Source organism: Podarcis liolepis (assembly GCF_965112155.1).
Source record: "Podarcis liolepis genome assembly, chromosome: 11".
Taxonomy (NCBI): Eukaryota; Metazoa; Chordata; class Lepidosauria; order Squamata; family Lacertidae; genus Podarcis; species Podarcis liolepis.
This window is the reverse complement of record NC_139565.1, coordinates 47,578,868-47,593,061: the sequence shown is the minus strand read 5'-3', so window position 1 is coordinate 47,593,061 and position 14,194 is coordinate 47,578,868. Positions and strand designations below refer to the sequence as shown.

Here is a 14,194-nt window from a genome sequence, read left to right as displayed (position 1 = left end):
CTCCAGACATTCTGCTTGCACATTCTAGATCACTTGCAAACTTGCAGAGGCCACATTTGACAATGTGCTGCACCCCTTTTCCTCCCATGAAAAAGAGTGGTTTTTCTTCTTTAGTCTCATGCTATATGTTTGGCTTTCTGAAAATGTTGCCATCCAAGCTTCTTCCATTGCTTTTGCCAGTCTATGCTTGTCCCATGGAAAAAATTAAAAATAAAATCCCCACCCTCTACTACAGCCACCATTCCCACTGCGTATGAGTGACTTCCGTGATCCGTGTGCTCCTGTGCTGATTTTCATAAAAGGAACAATAATGGTTTTTTGTTTTTGCTTTTGTTTTAAAAAGACACTCATAAAACATACAGGAGGAAACGCTAACGTAACCAAAAAAGTGTGCAAGTTCCGTAACAGAAATAATAATGAGCTGGGAAGTAGGGAAAATAGTTCAGGTTATACTGAAGTACTGGAATAGCTGTATGAGTGGCTGGGGCAAGCCAGCCAGATGGGCAGGGAATAATTAAAAAAAAATACTATTATCATTTATAGGAGGTTAGAACATCCAGCCAGAGCCACACATGAAGTCTTGCAATATGACAACAGGTTAAGTGTTTGTTTGCATATGCTATATAAGGATATGGTGAAATTGTCACTATGCAATTACCAGGTGAAGACTTTGAATTTGTGTTTCATTAACAAAGCTAGCATCTGCCAGCCCTGCCCAATATTTGCAGTTGACATCCATTCATTGTTCCTAATAAACTGGTGCAATAGAAGATTTTCCACCCAAAAAATTACGCACTGGAATTTTTTCCACTTTACATCACTGGGGAGGGCTACTGATGATTGCTGTACTATTAAGCTTGATGGGATGATGGTCTTAATTGGTATAAGGCAGCTTCCTCTGTCTTGGAACATTAGCTTCCAGTATTTTAACTTGGTATGAAAGGTAAAGGTAAAGGGACCCCTGACCATTAGGTCCAGTCGTGGCCGACTCTGGGGTTGCGGCACTCATCTCGCTTTATTGGCCGAGGGAGCCGGCATACAGCTTCTGAGTCATGTGGCCAGCATGACTAAGCCGCTTCTGGCGAACCAGAGCAGTGCACGGAAACGCCGTTTACCTTCCTGCCGGAGCGGTACCTATTTATCTACTTGCACTTTGACGTGCTTTCGATTTTCACCCAACAAATTCACAAGGACATTTCTCCTAACCCTGCCATGTTGTTCCTATGTTGAAAGAAGAGGCTGTTGATAGCACTGTTGTAAATAGCACCATTTGTATTCTCAGATTGGTCCAAGATAAATACATTTTAAAATAAAGTATGTAAAACTTGCCTGTACCTGTGACCTACTAGTCACAGGTGGCAAGTAAGAATTGTGCCCTGGCAATCAGGCAGGGAACCATTTGTGTATTGGAAAACAGCTATCAAATAATGGGGATTAGTTTGAGGTCTGATCAATTTACTCCATTGCTGAAGTTATTTTGATGAGAACTGTCCATGTGCTGGATAGATTCTCTACCTTAAACTTTTTAAAAAAACATATTAGCTGCTAAAATCGGACTAATCCAGCACAGCAGTAATTCCAGCAATCATGGAGGGGGCAAAATGGTCAAATTGATAGATGAGGTTTACCACAGAAGCAGATCTAATCTCTTGCTGAAGCGAGAGAACATTGGACTCATTCATTTTATACCAGAAGCACACATTGGATTGGATACCTGCCCCCTGATCCTGCTTGTTCTGTGAAGGGAAGTAGGCGTCACACACTTCTGTGCAGGGGTGTTGTTGTTGTTTAGTCGTTTAGTCACGTTTGACTCTTCGTGACCCCATGGACCAGAGCACGCCAGGCACTCCTGTCTTCCGCTGTCTCCCGCAGTTTGGTCAAACTCATGCTGGTAGCTTTGAGAACACTGTCCAACCATCTCATCCTCTGTCGTCCCCTTCTCCTTGTGCCCTCCATCTTTCCCAACATCAGGGTCTTCTCCAGGGAGTCTTCTCTTCTCATGAGGTGGCCAAAGTACTGGAGCCTCACCTTCAGGATCTGTCTTTCCAGTGAGCACTCAGGGCTGATTTCCTTCAGAATGGAGAGGTTTGATCTTCTTACAGTCCATGGGACTCTCAAGAGTCTCCTCCAGCACCATAATTCAAAAGCATCAATTCTTCGGCGATCAGCCTTCTTTATGGTCCAGCTCTCACTTCCATACACCTCTAATGGGAAAACCATGGCTTTTACTATACGGACCTTTTACTATAGGGCAGGGGTGGAAAGTCTGAATAGAGCCTACACAGGTAGACTGAGCTCCTGCAATTGACCTGAAAAGTTAGGGTGGAACACCCATTAAAAAGCCACCCAGTTTTCTCCATGCATTTCGGATGCTATATGCACGCTATATACCATGCATAGGTATATCAAATGGGTGAGCAGGACAGGCATATTATAATAATAATATTAATATATAGTGCTCTCTCTATATATGTATACACACAAAATAATATTTTCTTAATAATAATTGATATACAGCTTAATACCATGTCTTAGTTCCTAAGCAGTGTACAATATCGATAGAGCACACATCATAAAAGCAGTTCAAATGAACCGTAACATCACAAAAAGATTCCAGTGTGATGGGCAGGATCATCCAATCCAACCTATGATTATATAAAGATCGGAATCTCTCTTGATAATATAAATCTTTTTGATTGATTTTTTAAAAAAGAATTGGTATCTTTTCTCCTTTTGCTCACCTAATATAAACATGTGTGTTGACTAGCAATGCTTTTGATGGGCTACTAATGTTTGAGCGTTTTATTTCCAAGACAGGAAAATAAATAAATACGCAAGTAGATGGAACTTGTGATATGAACAGCTTTAAGCTTTCTTCTAGCCGGAAAATAACTGGACAAGCTCTGCTGATTCTTTAATAGCTGAGGATGTGTGTGTGTGTTGCATAATCTCTCCCTCACCCCTAATATTCATTATTTCTTTGATGGTCTTGCCAAGGATAACCAGCAATTAACCAGGAAGGTCTGTTAGCTTCAGCAACAAAGAGGTCCTATGATAAAAATCATAAAAGATCCATGGCAATGATGAAATGAACACCCATGGCAAACCTTTCAGACTGAAAAAAAGCTGAAGAGTAACTTGAAACACTGGGCAAGCTGCTCCTATAATTGCAGTTGATGTGCATCAGGGATAGCCAACCTGGTGCCCTCCAGATGTTAAAATTACAGCTCCCAAGGCTGCTGACCATTGGTTAAGTTGGCAGTGGCCCCCACCTCTGTGCAGTTGAACTTTATTTATTTTGTTGTTGTTTTTTTAAAAAAATATTTATTAAGCAATCAAAAGCTTCAAAATTTAAACATAAAATACAAAAAGCAGAAAAAAGCTACAAAAATGGGAAAATACAAAACAAAACACATAGAAGTACACAATAAAAAACAGTTAACAGAATAGAAAAGAAGAAAAAACACCAAAAAAGAAAACAGAAAAAAGATTAATATTTTCATATCTTACACCTCATTCACTAGTTTCTTGACCTCCTCACACCTCCCTTTTTTGCATTCCAGTTCAGATATTTAGTTCAGCAAGTCCTTGCCCTCTATCATTCATCCTTACTCAACATCTTAACCTATAATAAATATATATTTTCCACCATTGTCATCCATATTTACATATTCTTATTAATCTTTTAACTAACACCACTTATTTTCAATCCAACATCCCTTTAACATTCATTAATTTTACAGTATTTCTGTAGGTAGTCTTTAATTTTTTTCCATTCTTCTTCCACCGCCTCTTCTCCCTGGTCTCAGATTCTGCCAGTCATTTCTGCCAATTCCATGTACTCTATCACCTTCATCTGCCATTCTTCCAGAGTGGGTAAATCTTGTGTCTTCCTGAACTTTATTTATTTTGGGAATGGGTGGAGCCTGCCCCCTCTCCTTACAAATAATAAGTTTTAAATTATTATTTATTTTATTTTATTGCTTCTCCATGGATCTCTGTGCACAGGGCAAGAAGTAATGTTTTCTGCTTTCCTGGCCAATCTCTGCATCTTGAGAAGGGGAAGGAGGAAGGTCTGTCAGCCCAAGATAGTCCATATGAGTCCACAGAATTCTTACACTGCATGTGTCCCAGCACCAGGTTTGTTTGTGTGCCTGGTGTCCTTGGAGACTTTGAATCCAGTACTCCCTATTTATCTGGATAAGACACTTTCACACTGCTCCCTACCCCCTTTCCCATTCTCTCTCTATCTCTCTCTCACACAAATCTGCTACCAAGACAGGCATTCCTCTCTCCCTGTGACACACAGCAAAAAGAACAAACTTTCTAATGCCTCTTTAAAGGAACACTCTACATTACAAATTGGCAAACCGGTTGCACACACACCGGTTGCAGGTTCTCCCCCCGCGTTTCAGGGTTCATAGTTGTGGCAGGAAATGAAGTGCTTCAGTAGTAAATGGTTGCACCCTGCCAAGGACCTTCAGTTCCAGAGAATGTTGACCCAAGAAATATATATATTTTTTTTAAAAAAGGTGACAGGAGCTTATGGGATCTGGAGTTCAACAAAATCTGAAGGGCACCATGTTGGTTAAGCCTGATGTACAGGGTAGAGTGGCTACATTCTGGAAACATGATGGGCTTTGTGGATGTCTGAGTATGAACAATCTATCTCTCTTCCCAGGGATTTGTAGCTCTGTTAGAGTTGTAGCTCTGTGAAAGGAAAAGGAGCCTCCTAACATCTCTCAGTATCCTTGACAAAACTGCAGCTTGGAGGAAGCTGTGGCTGTTTAAAGTGGTATCATAGGGCTTTAAATGTATGGTGTGAACATGGTCTTCGGCTGTGTACAGATTATTGGCTTGAAACGCAGTGAGGTCACTTTTCCACACAGCATTTCAAGTTGAATTTGCTTGTCACCGTGTGCATCGGAGTGGTATTCAGTGCAGCCTGAACGAGGCTATCATGCTCAAGTTGGATTGGACTGCATCGAAACACAGCATTTCTCCAGAGACTACAGGATAGCTCTGTGTCCCTGGGTAACGCCATGTGTTCACAGATTCAAAAACAAACAGTGGGATCTAAGTACAGTTAGCAGAATAACTCAAATATGGCTCGGGGATATTGGATGGATTCGGTTCATATGATCACTTTGCATCCACTGTGAGATAATTATTACTCAATCACATCTCAAAACTTCATGTAAGCTAAATAGATATCACAGCAAGTGTGTTATGTCTTCAGGCTTCTGTGCATAAGAAAAGGTAATATGTACCTACCCACAGAGTGAGTCCAATATGGTCCTTAGGCAAGGACGATTATTAAATGTAGGGGCCAGATTGAAACTACCAGCCCAGCTGTCCAAGACGCATGGTTCTGCTCTGCTTGTCTTTTTCCATTGACATGCCTCACATGGTGGTTTGGGGTGTGCACGAAAATAAAGCTCAGTTCAGGGTTTTGTCTACTGCACCTCTTGGGTAAGCTGTTAAAATCTGAAACTTCCAGTGTAAAGAAGCAGCACCACTGTACAAGTCTAGGAACACAGGAAGCAACCTTATGCTAAGTCTCAGACTATTGGTCCATCTAGTTCAGTATTGTCTACATGGAGTGGCAGGGTCTCTCTCGAGTTTAAGACAGGACATTCCCAGCCCTTTCCTGGAGATGCTTTGGGTTGAGCCTGGGACTTTCTACATGCAGAGCAGATGATCTGCCACCAAGCTTTGACCTAGTTTGAAAGCTGCTGCTCTACCCCTGAGCTACAGTCTAGTCTATCCCATTGATTTTAGTGGTCCTCCAAGGTAGGTTTAAGGATGCAGTCTGCTGTATCTGCAGCTCCACAGCTTGCAACACGAAGGATGGAGTGGAGTGGAGTGGTTCTTCTTGGGTTGTTGTTGTTTTGCTACAGTAGCTCTCAGACTGGTGCAACAACAGGCCTAGATCAGGCTGCTTGCTGACACTTGCCAGAACCCAGCAACTTTAACCAACCCCCCCAAATTCCCCCTTTGGGTGGTTTACACTAGCTTTCACCCATCCACAGTTTGGGCAGGTGTACCAAGGAGTTCTAGGGTGGCAAAGGCCTTACACTGCCACAGCAGGGCAAGGCTGGATGAAACAGTATTGCCACCTTGTCGACATGCCCCCCAGTCCAGCAGTTCTGGGGTCTGGGTTGCTCTGCCTGCATCTTTAAAAAAAAGTTTCAGGAGGGCTTTCCTAAAAATAGAGGAGATTCAGCTGTTTTCCCCCCACATGCACATTTTGTCCTCAGTATACAAACAACATTTTTATACCCTACAGCTTCTTGTGCTTTGCCATTTCTTTGCCACAGATAGGCTGGGGCCGCCTCTGGATATAACCCTGGATTCACTCAACTGCACGGCATTTAGTATACAATGGAGAATGCCTCGGCAGCATGCAAGTTCCATCACCGGGTATACTGTGAGTACCTTTCTGTTTTGGCTATGCAAGGAGGTATTCCTGTGTCCAGTGTCTCCAGGGCCGGGTTTAGGTTTGATGAGGCCCTAAGCTACTGAAGGTAATGGGGCCCTTTACACGTCCAGCTGTCCTTTGTCAACAACAAATTGTCACTGTTTTTAGTGTTGAATATATGCTATATGGCAATTTATGGACCTAATAGGTATCTAAAGCCATTTGCACATAACAAAATATGTACATCATCAGAGCCTACACAACACAAAACACTGTTGCTGCATGTAGGTTTTATTTTATTTGTTCTTTATCTTATATTTTGGAAATGTACATTCAGTTTTTTTGCCCTTTAAATTTTTTGGGGGCCCCCAAGAGAGTGGGGCCCTAAGCTATAGCTTGTTTAGCTTATACATAAATGTGGCACTGAGTGTCTCAATAGCTCGTGGTGTCACGTTTATGTGACTACAAAATTCTAAGTACCAGTGATACACATTCAGGGAGGAATTCAGCGTCATGTTCTTGTAATCATTCTTTTGGCACAAGTTGCATATACCCTGAACCCTGAGCTTGTTGTGGATGTGCAGCCAGCTTTTTTTAGCTGAATGAGCCCAGGAGCAACCCCATCTTCTCTTTCCAGTAAAAGCTGGCTGTGCCGAATTCTGATTGGCTGGACCTTGTGACCAATCAGAATACCTCTTCTGTGCAGACTGCAGATTGGCTGGCACTCAGAGGAATCACAAAACTGCTTTCCTCACCAGAGCAATGTTTCCAGTTTGGCCAGTGATCAAGGACAGTAGGAACTGTATTCCAACAACATCTGGAAGGCTGCAGGCTCTCCACCCCTAATTTAAACTATTAAATGAAAAAGAGTCCTGTTCCTTGCAGAATTTGGTACTTCAACTGAAGAACTGTGCTTACTTTTAAATAATTATGGTATCATGGGCACAATGTTACTCCTAAAGTGCTCTCCAATAAATAAGAAACAAGACAAACCCTGCCCTCGAGGCTTGCAATAAACATAGGGAAAGGACACACAGGCAAGGTCATGCGAGATTTTGTGTAGGGCTGCCACCTCCAGTTCTGCCTAAAGATCCTGTCACTTTAAAATCTGTAGCGCTAAGAAAAAGCCCAGCAGGTCTGAGTTTCTTTGCTGCTGTATATGCAGCCGAAGTCTTTGGTGGTCCAGCTGTCCAAACTCTCCTGTGCCTGTTTAAGCTGGGTTGGATTTCAAGCAGATGGGATGTAGCACACAGCAGGCAGCATTAATCTGAAAATCTAAGGGCAGGGGAATCCAAAACTACCATACATTTTGCCTTTCAAAGGATGATGGTGCAGTAGTCTAGTAAAGGGTGTGAGAACCCTGATCTTGTTTTGTTAAGTATGGTTTGGTTTCCTGTTCGCTTTCATATTTTATCTGTCTAATAGTTCTTACAGAGCCAGGCAACCACACTCCTCAGTATCTTTAGGCTTAGGTATCCCCCTTTCCCCTCTGACCCTTTCAAAACTAGCACCTCCCCTATATTTTGATGAAATGAGAGAGTTAACTGTTCCCTCTCCCAACTGCAAGTTTTCCTCCGGAAAGGGCCCTCCAGGATCACAATTTGGCTTGAAAAAATGTTGCTGTGATATAAACCCAAATCAGTGTTATTTTTTTAGAAAAACGGTGTTGGAGCTCACCATGAACGTCTCGCCTCCTCTCTTAGAATCTGGAAACCTAAAAGCAACACACTCCTCCACTCCTTTTGCGCCAAGAAGACTATCCCACCACAATTGGACGTGTGTGTGTGTGTGGAGGGGTACTCCTCCTGTCAGAGCCAATAAAAGGCTCCTTTCAAGCCTAATTGCCTTGGGGGTAAAAGCTGAGTTGAACGTCAATATTGCTTATACTCGCAATGCTTCATTTCACTGTCATTCTTACTAGTTTACCTAACCTAACCAATTTATTTTAAAGGTCTATTACACCGAGTTCAAGGCAGATAAACCAATTAAACAGCAGTCCCATGATGTGCCTCTTAGCCTGGACATGCTCAGTATGGTGAGTATTTGATATTAAGCATATGCTGTTCTTGTAGGTCAGTTTATCTGATCAATGGAATTTTATCAACACAGGGGCTCTGCTTAGATCAATAAAGTCTGGAGCAGTGTTTCTCAAACTTGGGTCCCCAGCAGTTTCTGGACTACAACACCCATCATCCCTAGCCAGCAGGAGCAGTAGTGAGGGATGATGGGAGTTGTAGTCCAAAACATATGGAACAACGCCATTTTGTTCCCGTACACTTGAGTATTGAGTATGGCTAAATGACAGCTTTGCATTTGCCCATGGCCTGGCTCACCCATCAAATTAAACCATAGTTTAAAATAAACTGTGCAGCATGCTAGTGCATTCTTTTGAAAAGTTCCTGCTCCTCCACTCCTGCTGCTACCGCTCCACAAGGAAACAAGCCAATGTTTGGCCCTGCTGCGATATCAAAAACTTCCGGAGGAAGAGAGGGGAACCTGCCCCGTTGTATATCGGGGGGGGGGGCTGTGTGGAGAGAGTCTCCTTCTTTAAATTCCTGGGAGTTTACCTTAGTGAGGACCTCACTTCGAAAATCAACATAACTCAGGTGGTCAGAAAGGCCCAACAGAGATTCCATTTCCTCAGGGTCTTGCGAAAGAATAATGTTAAACAACAACTGATGAACTCCTTTTACCGGTCCACAATAGAAAGTGTGCTTTCATATTGTATCACAGTGTGGTATGCTGGCCTGACAGCCACGGACAGAAAGTCTCTACAGTGGGTGGTGAATACAGCACATAATATCATGGGCTGTCCCTTGAGTCCGCTAGATGACATCGCCTGGGATCGTTGCCTTAGGAGAGCGAGAAAAATTCTCAGGGATGACTCACACCCCGGCCATCACCTCTTTAATCTTCTGCCCTCGGGAAGGAGATATAGAAGTATAATCAGCTGTACCAACAGGCTAAAAAATAGCTTCTATCCATGGGCTGTTAGGCTGTTGAACAAAAAATAACAGCAAAATTGACTTGCGAGGTGGTGTGTTGTTTGATAAGAGATTGAGGGTTGGGGGAGGAGTAAGGCTCATTTAATTTCATTGTACACAGATTGTACAATGACAATAAAGGTATTATTAATTATTATTATCATTAGGTCCTGGCTTGTTTCTCTCCAAACAAACCAAGAGTAGTGACCAAGTTTTCTTCTTGGCTTAGTACTTTTGATTTTTTCAGGGAAATGAAATCACAAGCCCAGGTATGTCACAGCAAGAGCGATGTCTCCGTGACACTATGCAGCAGGGCTGCATAGAGAACTTTTAAACAGCATACACAAACACTCCACTTGTTCACTTAAACCATGGTTTAATGTGCCAGGTAAAGTGGGTTTGTTTGCCACTCTAGCCTGTTTCTGTCTCTGTGACAGTGCCTGCAAAGTTAGGGTGACCAAGTGCAAAACAATACCGCCTTTTACATAAAATTGGACTCAGACCCCACACAAGGATACAAAAAAGAACTGAACAAGATTGTTAAGGAGCTACCCCCACACATCCAAGAACAGATCCTCACCAACACACCAACAGAACTTCGACCAGGAACTTTCTATCTTCTACATTGAGCCACAAGTGCAAAACAGGATGCCTGCATCTTTTAATAGATGTGCAAAACAGCATACAGTGGTACCTTGGGTTACATACGCTTCAGGTTAACCTAGAAATAGTGCTTCAGGTTAAGAACTTTGCTTCAAGATGAGAACAGAAATCGTGCTCTGGCTGCGCAGCGGCAGCAGGAGGCCCCATTAGCTAAAGTGGTGCTTCAGGGTAAGAACAGTTTCAGGTTAAGTACAGACCTCTGGAACGAATTAAGTACTTAACCTGAGGTACCACTGTATTCTAGCTTGCATGACAAGCAATACTTGCTGAATTTCCCTTCCATGCACAACTCTCAGAGGTACTGGTGTCTTGTCCTGTTTTGCAGCTGTCCACCCTGTTCAAGGAAGAGTTGCCATCTGCATCTACTCCACTTTTATGACATTCGTTGTTGCATAATATGCAGAAATCCAACAGGTTTCTCTCTCTGTATCCCTCTCTGTTTTGGGAGGAGCTGCGCCTATTGCATCTCTCGGTGCCATGCAACTGTAAAAAAGTCCCAGCAGCCTTTCAGAAAACAGACTTGACGTTACTAGGCCTAATTGTGTGTTCTATAAGAAAACCAATGTCTGACTTTACCATTACCTTCCATTTTTTTTCTATTTTCTAAAAAATATATATATAGTTTCAGAAATTGTAATCTGGGGAACATGGCTGTCTAAATTAAAAACATGTGGTAGCCTTGTTACAATTTGACTTTAAGTATGGCATTTTAATTATGGAGACATCTGCATGTGTGTGGAAAAATATACGAGTAAGTGAACAGCTCTGTTGGTCATTCCCAGTGAACTGTGCCATGTGGGACCGATCAGAGCTCTTCCATGCACAAAAGTCTTTCTAGGGTGTGCTCAGGCCCGTTTTTATGCAGCAGGAATGGAAAAGTAAGTGGGTGAACAAAAGCAAGCTATGAACTGCAATCCTGCTTGCTTTGTGTGCTAACAGGGCTTTGATCCTTGTGGGTGGAATTTTAAAATAGCAGACACCGATGCTCCCGTTTGCTAGTGTATAATTCCTGGCTTATAAGTTTATTATTTGAAGAGAAATTCTCACACCCCTAAAAGTAGTGAGGCCTTTAAAAGAGGATTAGACAAATTCATTCAGGGTAAGTTTGCACTCTGCCTCAGCTGTCAGAGGCAGTATATATCCCTGAATAACAGTTGCTGAGAACCACAAGTGAGAAGAAGAAGAAGAAGAAGAAGAGGAGGAGGAGGAGGAGGAGTTTGGATTTGATATCCCGCCTTATCACTACCCAAAGGAGTCTCAAAGTGGCTAACAATCTCCTTTCCCTTCTTCCTCCCTCACAACAAACACTCTGTGAGGTGAGTGGATCTGAGAGACCAGAGAAGTGTGACTAGCCCAAGGCCACCCAGCAGCTGCATGTGGAGGAGCGGGGAAGCGAACCCGGTTCACCAGATTATGAGTCTACTGCTCTTAACCACTACACCAGTTGTGTTGTTGCAGTTAGGTATTGTTTTGAGGCTTCCCATAGGCACCTGGTTGGCCACACTGAGAACAGGATTCTGGGCTAGATGCCTTATTCTTAGAGACGCCAAGCCTTGCATGAGCATATGTTGCAAAATGCCAAGTGATGGAAATACCCCAGGGAAGACCAGGGCCCAAATTTCTGCATTTCCGCCTCTTGGCACCTTCTTTTCTTTCCACTGTGTTTGCTTGTGTCTTCTTTGGCATCCTGCTCCCTTCTCAGGGTCCCACTTCAGAAGGAAAGGGGGTTTGCTTCACTCTTTTCTGCTGCCTCCTCTTGTTCTGACCTAGGGTTGCCAGCTGGTTGGCTCCTGTGCATTTGCTATGCAGAAATCAGTGGCTGACACTTCAATGGCATGGAGTTAAATATTGCCACTTGCCTGGGAGTTTGGTTCAGCTCACATTTAAAAGTGAGCATATCTAATATTCACTTTCAGGAACCATTCGTGAGCCATCCTTCAATCTTCATTCTTTTCCAACTTTTGCGATACAGTTCTCCAGCCAAGTAATGTGTACAAAAATGCAATTTCTAGGGTAAATATAAATGCATATATTTTTGAAAATAGCATATAACATGTATTATATATGGGAATATTGCTTTGCAAAATGTGCATATTGCACCCAATATGTTTTATCCGATATGTTTATTTAATTATGGTGCTTCATTAAGAAGTTCTTCTTCTTTTCCTTCTACCAGGGTCAAATGGATGGGCAAGCCATTTTTGTAAGTATTATATTTCTGGAGATTGTTTTTTTGCATTTCTGGGCAAAGTGGCCAATTTCCACTTACCTTTTCCAAACACAGGCACAGCATTTATGGCCAGTATTCTCCAGCTCTGGTAAATGACTAGCAGGCAAGATAAAGCGCCTCTGTTATTCTTCCTTCTTCCTCCCTCAAGAGAGATGGATTGTTGTTGCTGGTGGAAAAAAACAAGTGATCTTTCAGTAGCCAGAACATGTGTGCCCGAGAGCTTGGACTCTGGTGTCCAAATCCCAACTTTAGTAGAGAAAGCCATTTTCTTTTCTCCCTACCCTTCATTGACCTGGTGGTGAAAATGAAGAAGCCATGGCAAGGTCTTCATGTGAATCTTTCTGACAAATGCAAAGAGAGAGAGAGTTAAAAGAAGGGGTGTGGAGAGAAGAACACAATGAGATTTGGCAGACAAATCATTAGTTTTCTGCACCTGGAAATAGAATTTCAAGCTGTTCCGAAGTTTTCTGTAATTTTCCATGTACTGTGAGTAAGATTTTAGGTATCTGCAAACAAGAGGGGCAGGGAAGGAGGAGCACTGACAAAGTTTGCAGAAATGATTCTGATGTGTCATAACTGAATTTTCCAAGTGCTCTTACTTCAAGTCATTTTGGCCATCAATATGCACCCGTTAGACTAGTCCTAGACTGTGATTTACCACTGACAGAGACTGGGACACCGGGACTCTCCCTGGCAAGTAGGGGCAGTCGGAGCGTATGACATTCACCTCAGACTTAGCAGTGCTGAGCTCTGTTATCCAAAGGACAGACTAAAACGTACAACTTGGGTTCTGTTTGGTAAAAATGTCAGCACATCTGTTTCCATTGTGTCCTTGTGGGCGTCAGTGAGGTTAGAATTTCTCTTCGCACTGCTGTGGGTTTAAAATTAAACTAGATCGTGTACTTAGTTGCCTTTGATGCTGGAGGAGGATGTGGCGTAACTTTGCTTTGGACAGCAAACCTCTGTCAGCGGCAAATTTACTTCCAGCACAGACGTCTGAACTGTGCTGAGAGATGGGTGTAGGTCAAACAGATACGACTCCCTCAGGAGAGCTTTTCAGGGGAAATCCTTGACCTTACTTGTAGTTGTTTACATGTTCAAAAAGAAAAGAAAAGGCGCACTCTAATTGGAACCCGGAACTGGATGAAGTGCTGATCATGGGATTGCTACCAACAACACCAGTCCTGTGTTGAGTTTCTCTTTCCTTCCTTAATTGGTATCCTCCTGATGTTTTGGATTACAACTCTCATCATCCCTGACTGGGGCTTATGGGAGTTGTAGTTGAAAACAGCAAGAAGGTGCCATATTGGGGAAGGTTGCACTAGCCATCACATAGTTAAGGAAATAATAATGATAACAACAACAACAATTTATTATTTATACCCCGCCCATCTGGCTGGGTTTCCCCAGCTACTCTGGGCGGCTCCCAACAGAATATTAAAAACACGATAAAAGATCAGATATTAAAAACTTCCCTAAACAGGGCTGTCTTCAGGTGTCTTCTAAAAGTCTGGTAGTTGTTTATTTCCTTGATATCGGATGGGAGGGCATTCACAAGGTGGGAGCCACTACCAAGAAGGCCCTCTGCCTGAAATCTAGGATGTGACCTCATCATACACATTTTGGCACTCTGGTCCATATTATTGGCTGCTGCTTGCATTGGGAAGGGAACTGCAGAAACTCACAATGTGATGATATCATGTCTTGCATTTCCTCTACTACCCATTATGGGGAGAAGGTGACTACCTAAAGGACTTGGGGCCTGGTGATCTAAAGGACTGCCTTCTTCCACATGAGCCTTCTTGAACTTTGCAATGGATATTTAAGTCCTACTTCCAGGCCCACTGCCATTTGAGAGAGGCCTTCTTGGTTGTGGCTCTTTACATTTTGGAATGC

At 42.8% G+C, this 14,194-nt stretch overlaps 1 protein-coding gene across 2 annotated transcripts in view; it reads left to right on the top strand.

Annotated features, from left to right (window-relative positions):
• EGFLAM (EGF like, fibronectin type III and laminin G domains) overlaps positions 1-14,194 on the top strand; it is a 103,840-nt gene that overhangs the window by 28,081 nt on the left and 61,565 nt on the right. The window contains exons 2-4 of one of the 2 annotated variants that reach the window (XM_083465794.1): positions 6,321-6,430; positions 8,373-8,456; positions 12,245-12,271. In XM_083465794.1, the coding sequence (XP_083321920.1) occupies positions 6,321-6,430; positions 8,373-8,456; positions 12,245-12,271 (221 nt within the window). Of the gene's footprint in view, positions 1-6,320; positions 6,431-7,222; positions 7,464-8,372; positions 8,457-12,244; positions 12,272-14,194 lie in introns of those variants that run through there. The other variant, XM_083465795.1, reaches the window with a different exon arrangement.